General features: G+C 34.6%; 1 protein-coding gene across 1 annotated transcript; it reads left to right on the top strand.

The window, feature by feature from the left end:
* The first annotated feature begins 2807 nt into the window (after positions 1–2807).
* Positions 2808–25062, top strand: LOC136039153 (high affinity copper uptake protein 1-like). Its single transcript, XM_065722648.1, has 3 exons — positions 2808–2914; positions 16658–16814; positions 22328–25062. Exons 1-3 carry the CDS (start codon positions 2836–2838, stop codon positions 22638–22640), a joined length of 549 nt encoding a protein of 182 aa, XP_065578720.1. The 5' UTR covers positions 2808–2835; the 3' UTR covers positions 22641–25062.
* Positions 25063–27051: the final 1989 nt, after the last annotated feature.

Genomic DNA, 27051 nt, shown 5'->3' with positions numbered 1-27051 from the left:
ATTCTGAAAAAAAACTAGTGTTCCTATAGATTTATGAACGTTGTTGATCGTGCCGGGGTTTCCTCAAATTTATGTGTGTTTTTATTTAGCATGTTCCTTTAGAGTTCTAAAGGGCTATAAAAGACTTGTTTTTTTATTCAGATTTGAACGAAATGTCACTCGAGGTATTTTAAACAGATTTAAATATCCTTTTTAATAAGAAAATTTGGCTTTAGCCTTCGGTGTGCCGCTTTTCTCCCTAAAAATCAGCTATTTACCTCAGAAAAGAAAACCGGTGCCACGTCGGGGGTCTATTTTTTAGACAAATTTGCGCATGCTTTTTTACATTTTATTTCAGCTTCAGTCTCTATAAGTGCTTTTAAACAGTGGTTTAATTTCATTGAAATCCTGGGAGGGGTGGGCAAATTTGGCACCAATTTTCCCAAATCAAGTGAAAATGACTGTGAAGACTGGAAAATTATCCAGATATTACCATAAAGGAAAAGATACAGGCTTATTTTAGTTAGACAAGATTATTTGCAGAAACAAAATTTTAGCTGGGGGACAAATTAAGGTCTGGAGGGGGAAAACTTAGGTCTGAAGGGGGCAGTTGTTTCCCCCTGTCTCATTGCAAATTACGCCCCAGCTTTTAAATCCTCAAAAGGCAAATTAAGTGCTATTGAAGTGGTTTTTTGTCAATAAAAGTCACAGTAAAAAAAAAGTTTGGAAGAACAGGAAGATAAGTCTGCAAACCAAGATTAGAATAGTGGAAGGTACAGCGATGACAGTAGTCAAATATTTCTGGGAAGTATGGGCGCTCCAAATAGCGGGTAAGGATTTACTAGAGGTTTTCTAGAGAAAGACTTTACTAGAGGTTTGACTGACCGTATTTCAAGCAGTAGGCTGTACGAAAAATATGGTTCAGTCCCGTATTCTAGGGTTATAATGAAAGAAATCTAAAGATCTGCCTACGTTCTGCGGTTGAGGAATGATGAATTGCCGAAGATTGCCTTAGTGGCCAACCGTCAAGGGCTAAACGGTAAGTAGGTTGTCCTCGTCAGGGGTGGGAGAATGTCATAAGGAAAGATTTTAAGGAAATAGGAACTTCCTGGTAGGCTTTGAGGTAGTAAGAGGTAAAAGTAGTCCTGGTAAAGATTTAGGCTTTGAATAGATTGGATGGAGTTAGAGTGTATGTAGTTGTGTGGGCCTCTGGCGGCTCAGTGCTTCGGTGAGTTGTTAGTAGTAGCAGTAGTAGTAGTCAAAACAAAGACAGGGCTAATTTTCCCATTAAATTTTTTGTATCTCACAGTGCTCAATTAGATTTTCATCTTCATCTCCTGAAATAGCAGGTAAGTTTGCTGTACATAAGCTGTATGTAAATCGGCTTATTTACGCAGTAATTTTTCCTGGCAGTATATTTTTAAAAGCATCGCACCTTACAGCCAGTGTTTCCACTTTGAGGGATTTATCCCTTTCTGAGGGATTTCTAGGCCTTCCGCGGGATTACTTTCTCTAAAAAGGCATACGGGATTTTTCAGGGATAATTGAGATATTAAGGGATTTTCCCTACTAAAATAGAGATATTCAGGATTTTCAGTTTTGTTGGTGTATTCAAGGATTTTTGTTGGTGTTTGGTGCAGCTTCCAGAATTTTTTATCTTTCCCTGTAAGGATTTTGTTTTTCGTCAGTATGAGCGATATAGTGAGCTACGCGCCAACTTTTTCAAAATTGATTGGCAACTGTTTCAAAATTCAACAGCGGCAATTGGAATTGGCTAATTGAATAAGAAGAAACAAAAGGAAAGTAAAAGTAAGATATATTATTTTTGAATTGAGGGTTTGATATTTTTGTTAATTTTTTGGGTATAGTGGTGTGTTTTACCTGGGATGCAGGTAAATTGGGATCCACATCGCTCTCCTGGAGTGATGATGGGGCCAAATGCAGTAGGTCCAAATAATGAGCAGGGGCAGGCCCCCATGCACACAACATTTATTCCACAAGTTGTACCTATGTCTCAAGCTATACAGTACCAGGGTCAAGTTATACAGCAGACACCAGGATTTAATCAGGCAAGACAATCACCATATGTCACAACTCTAGCCCCCCACAATAGTCAATACAGTCAGCATCAAATCTATATTTCACCACACTGAGGTAGCGCAAGCGCTACCTCAAAAGAGGCAGCTGAACTCGTATCCCAGCCAGGTCCCAGTGCTAGTGTCTTTAATTAGAGCGTTTTTAATTGTCCTGAATCAAACTGAAACCATTACCTAATTTGTGATATATTTGATTAATAAAAACAAAATATAAACATGATATTTACTTTGACTGCGATGTGTAAGAGCATGCACATTTGAAGGTCATGTTCGATCGTTTGTCTATTTTCATCCTGTGCTTTCACCTTTCGGGCGAATGTGGCAAAAAATTTTGTATTGTTGGTTTAACAAACAAAAATAATGTTCTGTTCTTTGACTCTTGAACGAGAGGTTGAATTCTGCATTCGTTAGTATCCATGCTCAAGATAGGAGAATGCAAATTTTGGGATTTAGTTTTGAAGTTTTTTTTGTTAAAAAAATTTTAGCGTTTGCATCTTCCAGTGCTTTTCAGTTCGTTCGGAGAGATTTTTATTTAAAACAATCGGGTGCTCAGACAGAAGCACACAGATGGACTTCGTGGACCAGGAAACCAGTAGCTAGCTGTCGTGATTAGCATGAGAGGGATTTTTCAAAGGATTATTGTTTAACCAGAAAGGGATTTTTATGGATTTTTCGTCTCTGATTCGGTATTTTTCAAAAAAGAAAGTGGAAACACTGCTTACAGCAGCCTTTTCTGGCAAAATATTTAAAATATCAAAGCATGGATCACTCCGGGTTTTGGTTTGGTTTCCAAATTAATAACTTTTTGTTTTATGATTTCAGTGTGACAACAGTAACTGGTAATTATTCTTAGATATTCTGAAGTTAGGATTATTTAGTGATGTTTTGTTAACTTGAAGATTTGCTAAGCTTGAAACACAAATTAAGGTAGGCTAGTGGGTCATGATTTAGCTAAGATGAAAGTGAAAAATTCATTGATGCCTTTTCTCATGCTCTTTCGTAATTCAAGAATCGCTTTTGGGGCTAATTGCATGAGAACCCTTAAAGGGGCCCCAAAGGTATTTTATTTGTGTAACCAGATAAAGAACTTATCAATGCTAGTTATGTTATTTAGAAGTGGTTAAGAAAATATATCACTAGTTTATAAATAAGTTGTCCAAGAGTAGTTTATTCCAAAAACGCTTAATCATAATAATTCAAACCTCATTTATTCAACAACTCAAATATAGAGCATTTAAAGTTTTTCAAATTTCATCAACAAAAATAGTGCTGAATTTTGTAATTCAAAACTTGGTAAAATTCTAGTCAATTGACTTCTTGCTATCTTGGAAAGTTGTTAGGCTAGGGAATTGAAGCTTTCAGGGATGTGTCTACAGGCTAAAGCATATCCCAGGAAGTTATTCTCAAAAAATTAATTAAAAAAGTTAATTAAAAAAATGAGAAAAAAGAGGTAGGCTATTTGTAACTTACAAATAGGTGACCAGATCTTAATGAAGTTTGATATTTAGAAGGAACTTGTGCTTCAGAGCTCTTATTTTAAATCCTGACCAGATCCAGTGACATTAAGGGGAGTTGGACATTAACCAGAAATCTTGGAAGATATGATAATCAAGGTACTTTTATCTTGCAAATGGGTGGTCAGATCTTAATGAAACTTGATATATAGAAAGATCTTATGTCTGAGATGCTTATACAGAAATTATTCTGTATATGAAAGGAATTTTTCCTCCTCAACGGCCTGCTTTTTATGCTAAAGTTTGACTCTTTCTGTCAACTTCACTTTTTAAAACAGTAAAAAACTTTAGTGTAAAGAGCAGGGATGTTTTCTATGCAACAGAAAAACTGTGGGAAAATCAGAGGAATCAGTTCTACAGTGGAACTCTAAGTGGCATAATAAGTGGCATCTAAGTGGCATAAGCACTGAGGTACATCCTGCCATCATTTATAATTATACATAGTAGAGTACATGTGACAGGTGACTGTAAAGGCAGAAGGGAGACCTCTTTTTAACACAATTCTTAACAACATTTCTGTGTAATTTCACAATTTTCCTAATAAAGTATTGTATTTTCATCATATTTTGTTTTATTTCATTAGCTTTATCAAAAGTTTAAGCTATATATTTGCACTTTCTAATGTAGCAAGAAGCTCAAAATAGAATTTTACCAAACTATGTCCTGAGAAAATCTTTTGAGTTGTTTACCTCTTCCTCATCTAGAGAGCATTAATCTTTGATGAAATTAGACAAACTCTATTTTGTAAAAACAAGACCTTCATAAATGCACAGATGGCACAAGTAGGGTGTTTTAGGTAAATTAAGGGATGATTCTATTACCTACATATCAACAAGTTAGACACTCCTTTTGAATGTAATTGTAATTACTAATTGCAATGCACCCTCTCCCCTGATGGTGCCATATATGGTCCTAAAAAATATTTTCCTCTCATTTATTGTCTTGTGATGTATCATGTGTTCTTTGTTAAAATTGACTTGTTGAATTCTTTACTTGTGGAACAACTCTGTCTAAATAATTTCAATGGAATTGGGTATATGACAATGGAATCTAGGGTTCATTTAAGTACTTTAAATTGGATTTTGAATATATATCCTAATTTAGTATAAAATTCTTAAGCTATGGTCAAAGAATAGCAGAATAAAACCAAAATGAAAGATAAACACTTTCTTTCCAAAGCTAAGAAAGGTAGACCTATCTTCTCAGCAATTTTCTAAGCTCTTGAAATGGAAAGATATTAGAGATAAGCCCTACCTCTGTACTTCCACTAATTTACTATATAAGTTTACTCCTAAAAGTTTCAAAGTTTCCTGGGAGGGTGTAAAGAGGGAGGCCTTAAGTAGATTAGGTTGGTAGAGGAACGTGCGTAGCTGTGTTGGCCTCAGGTGGCTTGGTGCTGCAGTGAGTTATTATTATTATTAATAGTAGTAGTAGTAAAAATTTCATTTGCCTAACCCAATATTTCTCCAAGATAACAAAAAGTCTTTCAAAGGAGAATCTTATTGTTTTTGTTTACATATTATAAAGTAGGAATTCTATTATTATGCTATAGTCTTGTCTTTAAAAACATTGTATATATGCCGAGGCTAAGGTAAATGGCCATTTGCTGACCACACAACTGTCTACTAGGCAATATATTATCAACATTCTACATAGCTAAGAAACCCTTTTGGCTGTTTTTCTCATTTACAGAGGAACTAAAAAAATAGTTTTGTTTACCTAGGTACTTGTGTATTATTCAGAACACACTCAGTAAGTGAAGTTAGGTTCTTTCCTGAAACAAACTACAATGCAGGTACATTTTAATTAAATATTTTATATATAGACGTGGTTTGGTTTGGTTAATTAGGTATATGATATAATGCACCCCACCCCCCAAACGTGCAAATATATAGCTTAAACTTTTGATAAAGGTAATAAAATAAAACAAAATATGATGAAAATATAATACTTTATTAGGAAAATTGTAAAATTACAACTTAGAATTATGTACCAAGAACACAGAAATGTTGTTAAGAATTGCATTAAAAAGGGGTCTCCCTTCTGCCTTTACTGTCGCCTGTCACATGTACTCTACTATGTATAATTATAAATGATGGCAGGATGTACCTCAGTGCTGTTTATTACGCCACTTTGAGTTCCACTGTAGAACTGATTCCTCTGATTTTCCTACAGTTTTTTGTTGCATAGAAAACATACACACTTCGTAGAGTTAGTTATTCCAATTTATAACTGTCTTCTTTGAAATGCCTAGCTCTTGTTCACACCAGGCCACATTTGTCAATTCATAAACCCAGCAATAAATGAAACAAACTGCAGTAATAAATAGTATTTTACTGTCGGCAAACCACATATTTACACACAAATTGACTTTTTTCAAACATGACCTATTGTTACACTTCCAAAAATGTTCCTTCCAAGAGTATAAAGTCATGCTATGTCCAATGACACACTGTTTTGTTGTGGGCAACAACCCCTTATCCTGGAAAAATGTAATTGGCTCTTTTTCAGTCTTTGGCAAATCCCAACTCTTCATTTCAAAATCCATGTTCAGACACTATCTTCTATCACTATGTATAGCAAACTAAATTGAGTTCTGTCTTTGTGGCTATGAAACCGGATATTTGCATTGTAGTTTGTTTCACAAAAGAACCTAACTTCATATTGAGTGTGTTCTGAATAATACACAAGTACCTTTACCTCAATTTCAGAATTTAACACATCTGCTTTTACAAAACAGGACTATGGTCAAATGCTGTCTATTAGTAAATAAACAATCAAGTGTAAGTTTTATGAGTCTGAAACTCTGGTGTACTGGTGATATCTACTTTTGGCAATAAAAATTATGTAATATCAGTTCTAATGTAAAAGTTGTAGATGTTCAAATTCACTGATGCATGAATGTTAAAATGGTATGCTTTTTTGAATAAGAGTAGACTGCTACTTAACTTACCTTTATTTAAGTTCAAAGCAGGTTTTCTTATTGTCTAGAAACTAGTACATTTTGGTATATCTGGCCATATTGGGAGAGGGGCTTGTGCAATTGCCAGGGTAATGGTCATAATATGGATGAATAAGTTTTGCAAACCTTAGCTAGTATAGGGCAGTTTCACAAAAAATTGTTGCATAAGAAAAAAATAAATAAAAGTACAAAAGTTTTGAAGTGAAAAAGGCTGAAGTTATGTTGTTTTCATCTGTTGTTTTAGAAACAACAAAATTACCAGACTCAGAATATTTTTGAGGTGATCAGGCACTTAAAACGATTTTGAGGATTTTAGTTGGTTTAAAACTTGTGCAGAATATACCCAGGACCAAAAAAAATCAAAGCACAAGCAGTTTTTGAGAAAATAATGGAAATGCACAAACTTTTGATGTCTAATTGGCTTGGACTTAAAGGGCATGTAACCTTGACTAAAGGGACTTAAAAGCACCAAAAAAGAAAAAACTCTGGGTCAAAAATCTTTTTATTTCACTGGTCATAATATTCAGAAAGAGTATTCTCACAGTTTTAATTAATACAATATCCTAAGCCCAATCATTAGTTATGAAAGAGTGTTGGTGGGTATAGAGTGGTGAGAGGGAATGATGCCTGAAACAACCTTGAGGGAACCAGATTTTCCAGCATGATCTGATCAACAATCAGAAATGAAAATTTAGAAAAATAAGTTTTTTCAACTGAAAGTACAGAAAAACATTGAAAAATACAAAAACTTAGTCCATATATGAGTGGGACTGCACCCTCTAAATCCCTTGCTGTTTAAACTATAGTCTCTACTGCTTTGACAAAGCTTTTATTCTAATTTAGTGGTCCTGATATTTGTGAGGCCTTTCTTAAAGAATTGTGAAAAAAGTCAAAATTTAATGCAAAGAAAGGGGGCTTAGGAGGGGGAAGCCCACTCATATGCATAAGGATTTTATTTATTTAAAGCTTTAATACAGGTCCTTACTTTTAGTCAAAAAACTTGTTTTTTTCTCTTAAAATTTGATTAGCTATTTAATTTCATAAAAGTATTACTGTATTGAATAATAAAGATATTTTAAGAACAACTTCTTATCCCAATTCTTTACAAAAACGAGTGAAACACAAGGTTCATTAAACTAGAATAAGAAGCTTTTTGAAAATTCTAAATAACATAAGTGTGAAGAGTGAGGTATTATGGAGGGGGTATCTTCCTCACGGTTGTAGGCATCCCCCGCCCGCGGAAAATACCACCAGAGGAATATACCCCATCCCTTCTTATGCACGAATATATAGCCCAAATTTGTCAATGGCTTCAGGCAGTTTGGTGCTGTGATGAATAGTTAGTAGTAGTAGTAGTAGCATTGAATAAATGTTTTAATAAAAATACTAAATTATTGAAATCATCAGTGCTGGCCTGGAACTATTACTGCCAATTTGCCAATCGCCAATTTGTAATGTGGAGATGTTCCAGCAGAATTATCTGGGGGATATTTTCCGCATGTTTTGATTTCTGGGAAATAAACTTCCATGGAGGGGACATTTGTGGAGGGATCAAGAAAACGATTGTAGATTAAAGTCTTATTCAAATGAAAAAATGCTAAGCAGAATTTTTCAGGCTGAATCACCTGCAAGCAATTTTACAGCTGAGGAGATTCTCAGCAAGGATCAAACTTTCTGGAGGGAATTTGACAGGGGAAGGTTTACTTTATATTGGATGAACTTTCACCAAAGGAGATTTCTGTGTGTGGGAGGGCTGCCCCTTCTATATAGGAAAAGTGTCCCCCTCCTTAATTCCTTGCTCTTTATGCTACAGTTTGACTGTTTGTCCCAATCTTTTGAGAGCACCTACTGAAAAACAGGCAATTTAATTAGAATACCGAGCTTTTCTTAAAGGGCTAACAGCCTTTGTGTAAACAGTAAGGCAATGAGGAGGAGGCAATCCTTCATATAAGGAATAAATCTTCCAAAATTAATTTGCAAATTTGGTTGAATTTTTCATGCATGGTGAGCCAAATTCGAATCTGCATTATTTGAAAAACGCTCAGGAATTAAATACAAAAAATAAGTTTTTTTTTTAACTAAAGTAAGGAGCAACAGTAACACTTAAAACGAACAGAAATATACTTACTACGTTGTGGCTCACTTCCACTTTCCGTACATGAAAGGGTTGTCCCCTCCTCAACCCCTCGCTCTTTATGCTAATTTTTTTATTTAAAAAAAAAGTAAAGGTGTGACAAAGAGTCAAACTTTACTATAAAGATTGAGGCGTTGAGGAGGAAACAGCACATTTCACATATGGAATAATGTCTGTTTGTTTTAAGTTTTAATGTTGTTCCTTACTTTCCGTTCAAAAACTTGTTGTTTTTTTCATTCAATTCAAAAAAGAAAAGCCTTTTGCCTATTGCTCAAACATAGCATTTGTTACTGGGAAGCAAACAGACATTTTTCGGGAGGCGAATTTTCTGTGGTGGGATGTGGGGGATACCCTCTCTTAAATACTTTGCTTTTTCTGATAAAGTATGATTTTGTATCCCAATCCCTTACCAACAAAAAATGAAACACAAGGTTCGTTAAACTAGAATTAGAAAGCTTTTTGAGCATTCTAAATAACGTTAGCGTGAAGACCGAGGTATTTTGGAGGGGGTATCCTCCCCAAATCGTAATAATTTCTGTTCGTTTAAGTTTTATTGTTGATCCTTACTTTCAGTTGAAAAAAACTTGCTTTTTTTTGTTTAATCACTCAAAGGCACAAACAATTATCAGGGAAAACATTGAAATGCCGCTAATTTCACGTTTTGGATGCCTGAACTAGTTGCAGAGGCAGTTAGATTGCCTCTGCATTGCCTTTGTCAATGTAGCGTTAATCATCTATGCAAGGGTGGAATGTGATGTAAATTATGCAAATGAGGTGCAAAATTTTCCTTGGGTTCTGACCATAACTGAGTTGTGCAAGTTGCTTGTTGATACTTTGGTACTTTAATATTGGTTTTGATGCTTGATGAAAGTTTAATGTTGAAAAAAAATCTCATTTTAAAATAAGGAGTTTTTTAAAAACTTGAAGCTTTTTGCAATAAAAAAAAAATGAAAAAAAAATTTAATTAAACAAAACTTCGCGAAATTTTTTCCCTAATTCTTTCTGAAAGAATTGGGCGTGTGCACTTATAATGAATGGTGTCTTCACTACAAACAAGAGCATGACTACTACCCGTTTCCCTAACAGTAAAAGTATCATTCTCTTACTTAAATAACCAATTCTTGTACTTAGAATTACCATTCTTTTTCTTAAGTGGCTACAAAGTTTTTCAAAATTAGTTTAATTTTCTTAATTATAGTAATTGGGAGAACAGAATTCAAAGGCAATTTAGAATTGGATTAAAACTTGGCTATTAGACTACGGTCGTCTTCATGGAGTAGGGGCTATATACTTCTAATGATTCGTGTCTTCACTATAAACAAGAGTCTGGCTACTGCCCATTTCCCTAACTGTAAAAGTATCATTCTCTTACTTAAATAACAAATTCTCTTACTTAGAATTATCATTCTCTTACTCAAGTGGCTGCAAAGTTCTTCAAAATTAGTTTACCTTTTTTATGGCACTTGGTATTTACCAAGTGACATATAGCGATTGCAATTTCTTTCTGTCTGGTTGTCCCAGTTTTGTTAGTTTGGGCACTAACTCCAGATAAACTAAGACGATGAAAGTTGGCAGGTGTATCACGGACCAGACCAGATTAAATTAAAAATAGTCGTTTCCCAATTTGGCCATCTTGGGGGGAGTGGAGGGACAGTTAGTTTGGAAAATTTAGAAAAAATGAGGTATTTTTAACTTAAGAACGGTTGGTCAGATCTTAATGAAATTTAATATTTAGAAGGATCTTGTGTCTCAGAGCTCTTATTCTAAATTCTGACTGGATCCAGTGAGATTTGGGGAGTTGGAGGGGAAAACTGGAAATCTTGGAGAACGCTTAAAGTGGAGATATTGGGATGAAGCTTGGTGAGAAGAATAAGCACAAGTCCTAGATACGTGATTGATACAACCGGAATAGATCTGCTCTTTTTGGGGGAGCTTGGGGGGCTGTAATTCAGAAAATTAGAAAAAACGAGGTGTTTTTAACTTACAAACGGGTAATCAGATCTTAATGAAATTTGATATTTAGAAGGAACTCGTAACTCAGAGCTCTTATTTTAAATCCTGACGGGATCCGGTGGCATTGGGGGAGTCGGGGGGGGGGGGGGCGGAAATCTTGGAAAACGCTTAGAGTGGAGAGATCGGGATCAAATTTGGTGGGAAGAATAAGCACAAGTTCTATTTACGTAATTGACATAACTGGACAGGATCCGCTCTCTTTGGGGGAGTCAGGGGGGAGATTTCCAGCGCTTTGGCGAGTTCGGTGCTTCTGGACGTACTAAGATGATGCAAATTGGTAGTCGTGTCAGGGACCTGCACAAATTGACTTGATAACAGTCGCTTCCCCGATTCGACCATCTGGAGGGGTGTTGGAGGGAGGGGAAATCGGTAAATTGGAGGTAGGTTTATCTCACGAATGGGTTATCGGATCTTAATGAAACTTGATATATAGAAATATCTCACGTCTCAATTGCTTCATTTTCGATTTGGATTAGATCCGGGGACATAGGGGATGGAGGGGGGAAACGGAAATCTTGGAAAACTCTTAGAGTGGAGAGATCGGGATGAAACTTGATGGGCATATGAAGCACAAGTTCTAGATACGTGATTGACATAACCGGACCGGATTCACTCTCTTTGGGGGAGTTGGGGGAATTCTAGTACTTTGGTAAGTTCGAGAATAAGTACAAGTTGGAGTTACTTGATTGACATAAGTGGACCGGATCCGATTCTTTTGTTGGAGTTGGAGGGAGTTCTAGTGCTTTGGCGAGTTCGGTGCTTCTCGACGTGCTAGGGCGATGAAATTGACAACTCTAGTACCGAGTCTAATTTTAGGTTCCGACCTCGTCACAAGTGCTATATGAGCTCTTGGCTCTTGTTATTGCACTTGGTATTTACCAAGTGGCATATAGCGATTGTAATTTCTGTCTGTTTGTCTATCTGTCTGTCTGTTGATCCCGCTTTTGCTAGTTTGGGCACTTCCAGATAAGCTAGGACGATGAAAGTTGGCAGGCGTATCAGGGACCAGACGAGATTAAATTAGAAAGTCTCTTTCCCGATTCGACCATTGGGGGGGGGGTTGCGAGCGAACAAGACAGTTGAGAAGAATTTTATTTGCCTTATGGCAAATAAGTATGGCTTGTGGTATTGGGGTATGATTCTCGCATAGGATGCGAGTGGTCTCAGGTTCGAATCTCGGACCACCCCAATTTTTATATGAAGAAGATCCGAAACTAGATACGTGATCAATATAGCAGTCGCTGAAAGTTGACAGGCTTATTAGGGACCCGACCTGAATAAAGTAGAAATAGTCGCTTCCCCGACTCGACCGTATGGGGGGGAGGACGGTTAATTCGGAAAAACCAGAAAAAATGAGGTCTTTTAAACTTACGAATGGGTCATCGGATCTTAATGAAATTTTATATTTAGGAGGACCTCGTGTCTCAGAGTTCTCATTTTAAATACCGACCGGATCCGGTTACATTGGGGGGGGGGTGTTGGAGGGGAAAACCGGAAATCTTGGAAAGCGCTTCTAGTGGAGAGATTGTAATGAAACTTGGTGAAAATTGCAGTGAAACCAGACTAGGATTTACCTATAGGTCCACTAGGCGCTTCGACTTTCACTATTCCCGAAGCTTGGGGATTTCCCCGAAAATCTTACAGAGCAGCAAAAACACTTGAGCTTAGAGGCGTCAAAGCTTCAAATCCGACCTGGGTGCAGCAAAATCTTGAGCTGGTGATTTTTCAGCAATAAATATTATTATAGATTCAAATATTCATTCTAATTTATTAGTTCTTACCAAAATTTTTGTTCGTTCCAAGCTAAATTTGCATGTTCAATTGAATTTTCATTCATTTTATGATTTATTTACTCATTTATATTAGTAACTATTGTTTGTTTGTTATTTATGCCTCAGTAGCAAAATATTTTTGTTCGTTTTAAGCTTAATTTGCGTATTCAACTTAAGTTTTACTCGTTTTGAGATTTATTTATTCATTTATATTAGTACCTGTTGTATTTTTTTTGCTATGACTGTTAATTTAGTTTCTGTAGGTTTTGGGTTTCATCTGTTCTTTAATAGTAATTTCTGGTTGTTTTGAGTTTGAGTTGTAGTAGGTTTTAATTTCTTCTGATCTTAAGTTTAATATGGCCGTTACCTTTCTATAAAAAAAACTTCTTTTTCGTAAAGTCTTTTAATAATCAGAAAGAAATATGCTTTGTAGCCATTGACCTTATAACTTAATAACGCGTTATGTTCCAGGTTCTAGGTTCGAGAGGTTCCAGCTTCGAACCATTAATACAAAAGAAGAAAAAAAATAAAACAAGGTAGAAACTACAAAAAAAAACTAAAAAGAAAAAAACTAAAAAAGCTAAAAAAAGGGAAAAAAATAAAGACTAAAAAAAAAAAGGTAAAAAACTAAAAAACTAAAAACTAAAAAAGAAAAAAAGGAAAAAGACTGAAAAATAAAGGAGAAAAAGAAAACTAAAAAACAAATAAAAAAGGTAAGAAACTACAAAAAACTAAAAAGAAAAAAGAAAAAGCTAAAAAAAGGTAAAAACCAAAAAAAAAAACTAAAAAGAAAAAAAGTAAAAACAAAAAATTTACTTCAATACTAAAAAAGAAAAAAAACTAAAAACAAAAACAAAAATAAATAAAAAAATAAATAAAAAAAATAATAAAAAAAAATAACAAAAAAAAAAAAAAAAAAAAAAAAAAAAAAAAAAAAAATTAAAAAAAATTAAAAAAAATTAAAAAAAATAAAAAAAAAATAAAAAAAAATAAAAAAAGGTAAAAACTACAAAAAAACTAAAAAGAAAAAAAATAAAAAAGCTAAAAAAAGGTAAAAAAAAAAAAAAAAAAAAGAAAAAGGAAAAAAAACAAAAATTTTTTTCATCATGTACCAATTCAAAAACGAATGTATATACAGACCGGGACGCAAATGACGACCGGGACACAGGGAATATAAATGACGACCGGGACACTCAAAGAGAAATTACAGACTGGGACACCGGGACACAGGGAATACAAATAGCCGGGACACAACTACAACGGGGACGCCGGGGAGCACAGGGGGATATATAAATGACGACGAGGACACAGAGAATGTTCGATTAGCAATCACCATCAACAAAGCTCAAGGGCAATCATTAGAATCATGAGGTATAGATCTGAATACGGATTGTTTTTCCCATGGACAATTATATGTTGGTAAACCTGACAATACCTGACAATCTATTTATATGCGGTGTTGGCTAGTATATATATATATATATATATATATATATATATATATATATATATATATATATATATATATATATATATATATATTCTATTAATGGCATGCTTCTAAGACAATTTGCCTTTGCAGGTTCTTGTGTATGCTAGAAGATTTAGTTGAACGATTTTGTTTTCATGTGTTATATATATATATATATATACTAGCTGTTGGGGTGGCGCTTCGCGCCACCCCAACACCTAGTTGGTGGGGGCGCTTCGCGCCCCCCCCCCAAGCCCCCCCGCGCGCGTAAGTCGTTACGCGCCATATTAGTTACGCGCCATTGTAGTTGTGTCCCTATGTCCCACCTGTGAATATAGATATATATATATATATATATATATATATATATATATATATATATATATATATATATATATATATATATATATATATATATATATATATATATATATATATATATATATATATATGTTTTTAACTACGTAAAACTTGCGAATATACAACATTCTTTGCTGTCCCATTGTCTGTGCATATAAATAGATTGTCAGGTTTACCGACTCTTGAACATGCAACATATAATGGTCCATGGGAAAACAATCCGTATTCAGATCTATACCTCATGATTCTAATGATTGCCCTTGAGCTTTGTTGATGGTGATTGCTAATCGACCATTCCCTGAGTCGCCATCGTCATTTATATATCCCCCTGTGCACCCCGGCGTCCCCTTTGTAGTTATGTCCCTGTGTCCCGGTCGTCATTTATATTCCCTGTGTCCCGGTCGTCATTTGTATCCCGGTGTCCCGGTCTGTATATACATTCGTTTTTTAGTTTTGTTTTTCTCCTTTATTTTTTTCCTTTTTTCTTTTTTTTCTTTTTTAGTTTATTTAGATTTTTAGATTTTTTAGTTTTTTTATTAGTTTTTAGTTTTTTTGTAGTTTTTACCATTTTTTTAGTTTTTTTAGTTTTTTTTTTTTACTTATGTCCTGGTCGTCATTTATACTCCCTGTGTCCCGGTCGTCATTTGTGTCTCGGTGCTTTGTTGATTGCTAATTTATATTATATTTATATTTTTTATATTTATTAATATATTTTTAGTTTTCTTTTTCTCTTATTTTTCAGTTTTTTCCTTTTTTTAGTTTTTTCTTTTTTAGTTTTTAGTTTTTTTTTTGTTTTTTACCTTTTTTTAGTTTTTTTAGTTTTTTTTAGTTTTTTAGCTTTTTTAGTTTTTTTATTAGTTTTTAGTTTTTTTTTAGTTTTTGCCTTTTTTTAGTTTTTTCAGTTTTTTTTAGTTTTTAGTTTTTTACCTTTTTTTAGTTTTTTTTAGTTTTTTAGCTTTTTTAGTTTTTTTTCTTTTTAGTTTTTTTGTAGTTTTTACCTTTTTTAGTTTTTTTTCTTCTTTTGTATTAGTGTGAAATAATTCAGACGTCATATGCGGACAAACACGACGTCACTCGACAGACAGACAGACAGACATAACCCACAAACAACTTATTTTTATATATATTTATTCATATTTTTTTAGTTTTCTTTTTCTCTTTTATTTTTCAGTTTTTTCCTTTTTTTTAGTTTTTTTTCTTTTTTAGTTTTTAGTTTTTTTAGTTTTTTACCTTTTTTTAGTTTTTTTTTAGTTTTTTTAGTTTTTTAGCTTTTTAAGTTTTTTTATTAGTTTTTATTTTATTTGTAGTTTTTGCCTCTTTTTATTTTTTTCAGTTTTTTTTTAGTTATTAGATTTTTACCTTTTTTTAGTTTTTTTTAGTTTTTTAGCTTTTTTAGTTTTTTTTTCTTTTTAGTTTTTTTTGTAGTTTTTACCTTTTTTAGTTTTTTTCTTCTTTTGTATTAGTGTGAAATAATTCAGACGTCATATGCGAACAAACATGACGTCACCTGATCCATCCACAGATCCACACACAGACAACTTATTTTTATATATATAGAATATATGTATATATATATATATATATATATATATATATATATATATATATATATATATATATATATATATATATATATATATATATATATTTATGTATCATGAAAAGAGAAATCACCAATGCAACAGCACAAACACAAAAAAAAAAAAAAAAGAGAGACAGAAGGAGAAAAGGAAGACTGTTTTCCTAAATTAGTGATTAATATAGACCAGCACTTGAATGAGGCCTTAACCCTACTCACCCATACAATCACATAGGTCAAACAGCATAGCCATACACAATCAACCATAAAGAATAATCCATGGACAGGCAGTCATGTCGTCAATAGGTATAAGTCGTCATTTACCAAACAATAGAAAAAATAATATAGACAAATAATTCAGAGGCAACACCCAACATAAGGGCTCATCAGGAGAATACACTGGCCTATATAGGATTTCGCCACTCTAAATTCTCTACCCAGCACAGTGTTGTGGCTACCACAGAATATCCATGGCATCCCCGCGTTAGGTATCACCCCCCCCCCCCAAAAATACATGCCTATGAAAGAAAAAAAAACAGCAAATGTAAAACAACCAAGTAAAACCAAAACAAGCTTATCCTGTTAATATATCCCTCCCTTTAGCAACAATAAGTTTTATTCGTATTAATAAACTTAAATATTAATAAATCAAAGATATGGAAATGTATTTGAGACCTTAAATTAGCTTTAATGATCTTTTTCTGTAATAACTCTAAGTAAAGGTCTTCTGAGTAAAATCTGTGGTGTCTAAAAATATTTATGTTGCTTTTTTTTTAGGTTTTTCTGGTTTATGTGTTGGCGTTTTTTCATTTTCTTTCTTATTCGAAGCTCTGAGAGCATGGAGAGCTGCTCTGGTTTTCAAAACTCTTTCTGAAGCAGACATAACTGGACTTCAAGTTACAAATGGAGAAATATGTAGATTCTGCAATGAAAGGTTTTTTTCTAAATTCTCTATTAAGATTTGTTTAAGTATATTTATGAAAAGGTTAACAGGTAAAAATATTGTATTAAGATTTGACCTTTTCGAATACAGATAATAACCCTTCCTCCCTTGCTTGACTGTCTATACCATTTGAATGATAAAATTCTTACAAATTCATATGATTTTCACCATCAGTACCCACGCTGATGTAAACAGCATAACATAAGATACGAGCCCCATTGATGTTACAGGCATAGATGGACTTGATTAAGTATGCATAGAGAGTTGTGTGATTGATCTAGTTTTTTCGATAATAATAATGCAAGAACCGAAAAAGAAATACTTCGACAAACATGTTTTTTTTTAATGAATTAAATGGATAAGAACAAGAATACAAGGTAAAACGAAGAATAATTCGAAAAAGGAAAATTATATATATTTAAAATTCGGAGAATAATGCCAAACCGAGATAGTAACAAAATACGAGTTGCAAGCTTATTGTTTCAGAAAAAAAGACCATAAAGTAGCAAAAGAACTAGATGTGCAACAATAATGAGCTAAGGGGAAATAAACAAAAGAAAATATGTCGCTTAAGTATTGCCTGGGGTATCTACCTTTTCTCTAATTCCATTAGATTAAATTTGTGTTTATTTAATAATAGTTTGGCTCTATAAACCCTGTGAGCATATACTTAGACATTTATTTCGCAAAGGAGTGGATTTCCAGGGTGGGGTGGGGCTTAAAAAGACAAAAAATAAAATAACGTGCAAAATAATGGAAATTTATTCACGACCCTTGTAATCTCAAAATTTTATTGGAAGTCCAAAAGGCTCTAGGTGAGTGTGTGCCCTAAAACTAACTACTGCTACTAATAGGAACAACCCACCGCATCACCATGCCGCTTGAGGCCAACACAGGTACGCATGCTACTCCTCCATCTATTCAAAGTCTCTTTCTTTACACCCTCTCAGGAAGTTCTCATTTCTTTTAAATCCTTCTTTATGATATCCTCTCGCCCCGACCGCGGACGACCTGCTTTCCGTTTAGCCCTAGATGGTTGGCCGAAAAGGACAATCTTCGGCAGTAACAAATTTTTTTTAGTAGTGATTGAAATATATAAAAGACCATTTAAGATAATGAAAAGAAAAATCAATTAAAACCCAAATATGTTGGGTTCAGTAAACGGTAATATACTAGAAAATACCATAAAAATAGTAGAAAACGTATCGCTCATTTCTAGGTAATAATGTGAAAAAGGCGACTAGTGCTAACATAGCCAAATTAGAACATTTTCTATTGGCTTATTCATCTTGGTATTGAAGCAATAACCTATTGTAGCTGTTTGGGGTTTGATTCGTTTGACCAATAGGTCGTATGCATTTGTATCACTTGATCTATCTGTGCCTTATTTAATCACTAACTAGCTTGAGTTTCACTTCAGACAATATTCACTGAGTTCGTATATGTATCACTTATCTTGCTAAATAAAGTAATAAGAGTTCTAAATAGGGACAGGTCCTTTTATTAGACAGTGGAATAAAAAAATAAAACAAAGGCTCTAAATATTTCGATGACACAGTTGGTCATCATCATCACTGGAGTTACTAACGTATCAAAATTAAAATAAACTACATTTATACTCGACGTGTCATTTTCTGTGCTTTATACTGCTTTTATGCTTTGTCGTAATGTAATTATAATACATATGTTATACATTTATAATAAGCACGTTTATACTTTATGACATGTTAAATAATTACAGATATAAAAATATAAACATATAAGCTTGTGCTTAGTCTTTTAGCCCAACGTGATTGTTAGGGCTCTGCCCTTTTTTCTTTTCAGATAATGACCCGTTTCCTTTTTGATTACATTTACTTATCAAAAAGGAAGCAACTAAATAATCACTGTTTTCATACAAGCAAAACATGGGTCGGGGTCGACCCTAGAATGATCTTGGCCATTCCGATAAACGGGGATTTCAAATCAACGGACTTTTGAATAACATTATCTTTTCAATGACCGAGTCCAGACATAATTTCAAAGCAAAAGCTAAATTCTCGTTGCTGAGTCTTCTGTGTCACAATAAGTAAAACTTTCATTAAGAATCTATTTCTGTTCGTCTGGACTTGGTCATTGAAAAGATAATGTTATTCAAAAGTCTGTTGATTTGAAATCCCCATTTATTGGAATGGCCAAGATCATTCTAGGGTCGACCCCGGCCCATGTTTTGCTTGTATGAAAACAGTGATTTTTTACTTGCTTCCTTTTTGAGAATTCGTTTCTAGACTCCAGAGTCTGCGTTAGAGTCTATGTGTAGAGTTCATTTTTTGTTAGAGTAGATATTGGAGAATAAAGTGAGCAATTTTCTCTAACTGCGTGAGATTATTTTTCCCTGAACCGGGGCAGGATAGGAAAAGAGTTTCCGAGAAGTATCGTCATTAATATACCGACAGGAGGGTCCGTTTACCCTCCAAAAGGATAAATGGAGAGATACCAGTGGTGACACAGGCTGTAGCACCTTGGACCCAATAGTTTGGCCACTTAACCACTCTAAAAGGGAGTAAACTTATCACACCTATACTGGTTGCAATATCAATGCGGGAAGAAGTTGTAGAACCCTTGTAATCACTCGATCACGCTATTATTGGCTAGCGACACCACCAGTACCACTAGTATGGCTTTGGAGATCAAAGACTGGTAGCCTATAGGCTATCATATCGAATAGTGGTGGCTGAGAGGCTTCCATATCGTCCGGTCTTGTGGTGTGATGACCCCAGGATAGCGGGCATTGTGAATGCTTTGAATGACTTATCACTACAATGCCTTAATGTTTCTCTTTCCTTGTCATATCTTCCACAGTTAAAGATGAGGTGGAATACGTCTACACTCCACCTGTATCACAGTTGCGCATTGGGGCAATTTTTCATCGGAAAAAGTTGGATTTTGTTTTTGCATGGCCACATTGAAGACACGATTGGTCTGTTGAAAGGATATAGGAGGTACATTTCTTTTGAAGGTTGCTTATGATCATAGAGATCTTCTGTCCTAGGAATGACGCATGGGCGGATAATTGATAGACATATCTATTAACAAATGAACTGACACGATTTTCATACAATCCTAATAAGGGGGATTAATGCCAGATTTGTCTCTCACTTAAATGAACTATCTGTCTTGTCTTTTCTACTATTAGTCATGGCTTGATGTCTGCAACTATTCGACTTTCAAACGGCGGGAGTAAGAGTGGGGTATGAGAAGAATGGAGCCAACTCTCTTCTTCCGCCAAAATTTTTGAACTGATTGAAGACACGAATTCATTGAAGCAAAATTCGAAAGACGGAGGAAGAACTTCTAGATGATTTCCAGAAAAAAGTCTGCGGATTTTTCAGGGTACCTGTCTACCTGTCTACCGTATCTCTAACAGTAAGCTGTGCAAAAATTGTGGTTCATTCCCGTTTTCTAAGGCTATAATGACAGAAGGGTTGAGATGGCTGCGAGACGTTCCACGAATGAAGTATGACAGATTGCCAAAGATCGTTCTTGTCGATCAACCATCTAGGGTCAAATGAAAACAGGGTCGTCCCTGAACGGAATGATGGGTATCGTAAAGAAAGATTCAAATGAAATAGCAACATCTTGAGAGGTTGTAAATAGGGGGGTTTGTGATCATAGAGATCCAGGAGTGGGGTATGAGAAGAATGGAGCCAAGCCTCTTCTTCCTCCAAAATTTTTGAACTGATTGAAGACACGAATTCAGGACCAGTAATAGGGGTAAAGATCTAATTTTGAGACCTGTTTTGCAACCAAGTTTGCTTGTTCATTTCCTGCTGTCCTATAGTGAGCGGAAACCCATATAAATAAAACTGATATATCATTTTCTTAATAATTGTGTAACCATGTTTTTGATCTGGATGGCACTATTTCTTGCTTTGTGTTGCTTGTGTGAAATATAATCACAGCTGACAGTGAATCAGCGCATACAATATAGTTCTGATATCTGAAGTCTGTTTGACTTGATATGGCTTGAAAAGCAAACTTGATTGCCATAAGCTCAGCAGAAATAATTGCCAGGTTATGGGGTAAACGGTAGGAAAGAGGTGGGCTCTGGGAAGGTATACCAACTGAACAACTGCATGTTTTTTTCCATCTATGGGTCATATGTGTAAACTTTGGTCTAGTGCTGATATTCTGCCATCTTTCACAAGAAGATAAGTTTCATCAGTACTTGGGGTAGTCCTTAGTTTTTGTGACACTGATCTTAGGAATAATTAACTCACCAATTCCTCTAAAGGCCCTAGAAGAGTCATCATCCAAATTGACAGCCAGTTTGCCATTCTCCATGAATTTTCATTTGGCTTAAAACGGGCATCAAAAACCTGGTGACTAATGATTTCTTCGTAGATAATAGGATTTTGAGTTTTATCTTCTTCGGACGATGATTTCTTCTTCTGGATTGAAGTGACTGGATCCCCAGGCCACAGTACATTGCTACAGTGGGTGTTGATTTTAAGCAGCCAAGGGCTCTTCACAAAATTCCATGAAGGATATTGTCAAGTTTCTTTAGGAGATATTTCTTAGCAGCTCCATATAGAAATGCATCATAGTCCATCTTGCATATCACCACTGACTTAACAATATTTGAAGCAAAAGCTATGGGCGCTCCTCTTCTTCCAAGGCAGAGAGCATTAATGAAGTTTTGTCGTTGTTTTGAGACTGCCAATCAGCTCATCCAGATGGGGGTTCAATGTCAGTTTTTTGTCAATTAAAAACTGTTTCAGGTTAGTGAATGGTTATTGGCTTGGAAGGAATGCGGAGTCACAAGATTTTTAAAATTAGTTATCTCTTTCTCTGTGTCTTGAGCTTTATCATGACTAAAAATTATCCTAGATATGTTATCGTCTCTTAAGATTTAAGAAAAAAGTATAAATTTAATTTATTGATTTTCAGTTTGATATATTGACTGCTTGTTGTTGTTGTTGTTTAGTTGACGCTTGAGCGAATCAACGGCTCGTATACGTGCGATCCTCTTTTAAAACTTGGGCTTATGAAGCCACGTCACTTTGAGAAACACATAAATAAAATTTTGGCACTGGCCACGTCATTACTTAAGATATCTTGGGAGAGTACTAGTACGTTGTACAGAGTGTTCTTGCTTAAATCACTGGCACTAGTATGTATATCACATCTCTATTCTGCTATTATTGCTTTAAGAGTCAATACATTATAACTTAAAAATTTTTTTTTTTTTTTTAATCAGAGAATGTTATGCAGACTACAACTCTTTATATATTGACTGCTTTTCAGAACAATGAATTTTCGTGCTTGTGCGTTTCTGGTTGTTGAAATCCTTGAAAAGTAATTTTTTGTCTGAACAAACACTGACGTAACCAAATTCTCCATTCTTAATTCGCAATGAGACTCTTTGAGAAGGAATTTTGTAGATTTTCAGTTTTTCGCCTTGAAACTTCTGAATAAGAGGAAAATTATAATGAAAAGCTTTAAGTTGTATTTTCATTTTTCAGTTGGTATGTACACACCGTCCAGACAATATTGCATGGAATCCAAATCCTGATGGGATACATGATGATGTTGATCGTTATGTCTTATAACGCTTATCTAGCTTTATCTGTACTTTTTGGAGCGGGACTTGGTCACTATACGTTCTTCATATTCAAGCCAAAGCAAATACAACCTGAAGAAATGGTAAAAAGTGATGACGATGATGATGACAATGATCTAACTCTTCGTACAAGTCCTGCCAAGAGTGAATCGCCCATTCTGGGAAGACAATCTGAAACAGAAGTTGTGATTGAACGCTGTATTCAGATGACATAAAAAGAAAGGGGTGGTACTACTTTTCAGTTGTTGGGGCGCACCCGTTTTTTGAAAGTGAATTACCTGGACAGACGAGCTTTCTTTTTGTATTAACGAGTGTTTTGTAATACTGTTGTTAGAAAGTTCTGTCAATAACACAGATTGACTGCAGCAATTCAAAATGTGCTCTATCACATTATATATATATTAGAAAGAGTGAAAATTTTGAAAGACAAAAAGCGAAGGTTCTTTGTGAGACAAAAATAGGATGGTAAATAATATATTAGATAGGTCAATCTCTGCGTAGTGCTTCGAATCACTGTAGCTGTTATGTTTCTTGGATAGATACTTTCATAAATACACCCCTAAAAGCCAAGTTTGCTCCTTTGGAGTAGAAATGAATTCAGTTTAGTGCTGAATTGAATATGAATTCAAGTCTTTGAAGTCCCGTCATTCCAGTCTTTTCGTAATAAATTTCCATTTTTGTGTTTTTGAATTCATTTTTTGAGCACCATTAAAAATAGATTGCTAAATGTTTATTTAAGCCGCAAACAAAAAGTATGTATATATATATATATATATATATATATATATATATATATATATATATATATATATATATATATATATGCATATATATATATATATATATATATATAGGAATATAGTATATATCTCTAAGTGCATTACTGAATTCTTTAAAAGGCTAAAAAGTGGTTAAAATACATGGAAATTATGGAAGAATAGGGGGAGGGGGCTTTATGAAATCACTGGTGGGTCTGAACCCGTAGTTCCCATCCCCACTGTGTACCTGTCCGATCATGTGGCATTCCTTATGTGTGTACTTTGTTTTCGTATTTTATTACTAATGTAAATAATTTAAAATAGAAATGTATATATCCACTTGGGAGTGGTGATTCAAAAGGCGTTAAGCTGCATGGGTTGCGTATTATAGGGAGTATAAGATTGAAAAAAAATTATGTCGGTTTTACGAATAGTTTCATAAATCAGAAAATCCTTTTTAAATCCTGTTATGAATCGAAATTATCAAATTCATCGATTCAAAGGGTTGGACAGGAGTGGGGTTTTCTTTCAGTGCTTCAGGAGTGTATCGGTGTGATATCGAAATCGGAGTGTATCGGAATGATAAGCTGGATTTTCACAGTGTTAGGCATTGTGTTCTTAGTAGTTATTTTAAATTTGGAACATATAATTGCTCAAAGAAGCAACTTCGTTTAGCTGAGCCGTCAATAGCACATAATATAAAATTTCCTGAAATTGAATCTCTGAACTAACTGACTTAGCAAACCTTGTATAATATTCCAACTTAGAAATATTGGAAATATTCCAATTTACTGAGATAACCTCACAGTAAAAATATACTCAAAATGAGCACTGGTCTAATAAGAAAAATCCTAGTTCGAAAGCTTCGAATCCCAGTTCGGTAAAACGCGCCTACATTGAATAAATATCGTGATATGTAGCTTGAAAACGTTACGTCCGCTCACCCCTTAAGTGTAGAATTTAAATTATGAAGCCCTTTTTTATGATATGGTAAATCCTGGTAACTATTTTGAATAACGCATATATCTATATCATCACTGTTATGCTTTAATGTCGTATATGACACTTCCACACATTTGAAGAAATAGCCAAATACCATTTGCTAAGCTGTTCTCTAGGGGACTGTCAGCAGGATGATATAGACTAAGATGATGGAAGTGTGATTGAACGTAAATTGCTTTGCTGAGCCTCCCTTTTAATGCATAGTGAAAAATGAAAATTAAACCATATAGAACCATAGGGGCAAACGTATACTAAAGAAACTGACCAGTTCCTTTGGATGCTTGAATTATGTAGACTTATCTTAGTTTTAACAAGATTTTTTGCAGAAACAAAATTTAGGCCTGATGGAGGGGAGGGGGGCTGAGGTCTGGAGGGGGAAGCTGTTACCCCACCCCATAGCAAATTACACCCCTGATGAATATGACCGTTTTTAGATTGAAAAATTTTATATAACTACTCAACCATTAAGTGCCTCAAAACGGGGAGGCACTTTGAGTAAATTTGACTCAAAACTTTTTTTCTTGGACCTGGTAAATCCTGACAACTATTTTGAATACATTACACCAGGCATCAGACTAGTATCGGATCAGTTGATACAGTGCTGAAATGGGGGAGGGGGGAGGTTGTGAAATCCCTTAACGCCTTTTGAATTATTGCTGTCACGCATCCCATGTTTATGATTTCCCCCCTAAAATAGCACTTACTATATTGTCCCATCCATGTGATAATGGGTCAAATGCAAAATCCAAATTTTAAACGAATGTGTGGAATTCCACTATGTCTCGTCCTGTTTTCATGTTGACTTTTTCTATCTCTTATTTTCTTGTTTTTTTGTATTTATCAAATTTTTGAAATAATAAAATTGCAACTTGCTGTAGATTTACGACTTTACGGCTCTTATATTTATTAAATAAAAAAAAGTTTTTTTTTAGCTGAAAGTAAGGAGCGACATTAAGATCAAAACGAACAGAAATTACTCCATATATGAAAGGGGCTGTTCTCTCCTCAACGCCTCGCTCTTTACGCTAATGTTTTAAACAGTCAACTCTCAACTCTACTCTACTTAAACTCTCAACTCTACTTTTTAAACAGTAAAAAACGATAAGTACTTTCCACCCTGAAATGCACCTTTGATCTCGGTAATTCTAACCGTAATTACGTTATGTGTTGTGTCTACTTTAACTAATAAAATTTTTTATAAGTTTCGTATAATTTTGTTAATAGTATTCTACTAGTGTAGGGGTTTCTTTCACTATAAACGTGGCATTAACACTGGGTCGTAGAAAATGTTTTTTTCTGAACTTTAATTCACCGTGATATTAAGTTTATGGGGGTAGAAATTTTACTTTTTAAAGAAGTATGGTGACGGATATTTTGTCGGATACAGGGAGGGGGCGCTGATCAAAATTACGGCCCAGGCGCAAGAGAGGCTATGCGCCTGCCGCTACTAATTCTGTCATTAAAAAGAAAAAAAGGTAAAGGATGCGGCACTAGACCCTTAAGGTCCGAACCGGCGGTGCTGATCTCCGTCTCAAGGCCCTATAGCCAGGAAGTGCAATTATTCCGTAATTAGACTCAATTAATTAAAGAAAAAATGAAAAGAAGTCTTTCAAAAAAATTCAAGAGCGATACTTAGGCATAAAAGTAGCAGTAATTAGATAACCACATTCAGGAATCTTTACTTGTTGAATTTCCAGAAGAGCTTTTAGTTTAACTGCATCTCCCATTAATTTAGTTTAAATGCTCCTCCCATTAATTTATGGACATAGTTCAAGTTCATATTTTACAATTTGCTGATTTTGTTGATATATTTAAAAGTTATATAAAAATTTTTGTTTTTGCCAGTTATATAAAACTGGCAAAAAAATACGAACCAAAAAAATCATTACACTTTTGAATGTAGCCTTGGGTTACATCCAGCTATAAGGCGGAGGGGGCTGGGATGTGGTTAAACAGGAAGCGACTCTGAAAATTCAATAAATAAAAATTTCCTTAATGTGACGAATCAAAATAAATTTGTTATAATGTTTAGTTCGGAAAAGGCCATAAATAGTAAACTCTTACCTTTTTCTAGCTAGAACAGCCCCCATTGTATTTCCATGGTTAAAAGGATCTCGAAGAAACCCCGTTTTGAGTTGTTCAATGGTGCCAAAAGATACTGTTTTGCCGAAAACGTGAAACTTTTGGGCGGAAATATTTGGCAATATAGGGGGAGGGCTATCTTGCAGACCACAAAGGGCCTGCTTCTCAGTTCAGAACAGCTCTCTTTCTTTTTCGTGAAAATTCTGGGGAATGAAATCACTTGCGTTAGAAGTCTTACGTTTTGTCTAGAAGGGAAAGGGACCTGACGCTCATAACGTTATGCTATGAGCGGTATGTCATTACGTTATGAACGTTATGTCATAACGCTCATAACGATTCTTAGTGCCTTTAAACCAGTAATCAGTGCTGAAAATTTTACAAAAATAATGGTAAAAAAAAATTTTAACCGCCGCAACAGCAACAGCCTGTTAAATAAAATTTTCCAAGTGGAAGAACCCCAGCAATATTACATTTTCGGTGGAATAAATACAAGCTATAAATGGTCGTAGCTCATTCTTTCTGCTCTATAAGTACACCCCTATTAGGGTGGGAAAAAAAATATAAAGCAAAATTTAAGCAGACAATGAAACTTTATAAAGCTGAAAAATGTATAAATACTATTTTGCCCAAGATATTATTATCCCTCTCTCGTGTAATGATGTCAAAACAGCTTCGATTTTTTGCTTTAGATGCCTTTTTTATGGCACTTGGTATTTATCAAGTGACATATAGCGATCGCAAATTCTGTCGGTCTGTCCGTCTATCGGTCCCGGTTTTGCTAGTT

This window comes from Artemia franciscana, chromosome 19, assembly GCF_032884065.1.
Source record: "Artemia franciscana chromosome 19, ASM3288406v1, whole genome shotgun sequence".
In the NCBI taxonomy this organism is placed as follows: domain Eukaryota; kingdom Metazoa; phylum Arthropoda; class Branchiopoda; order Anostraca; family Artemiidae; genus Artemia; species Artemia franciscana.
Note: the sequence above shows the minus strand (reverse complement) of the source record. Positions and strands in the feature narration are given on the sequence as shown.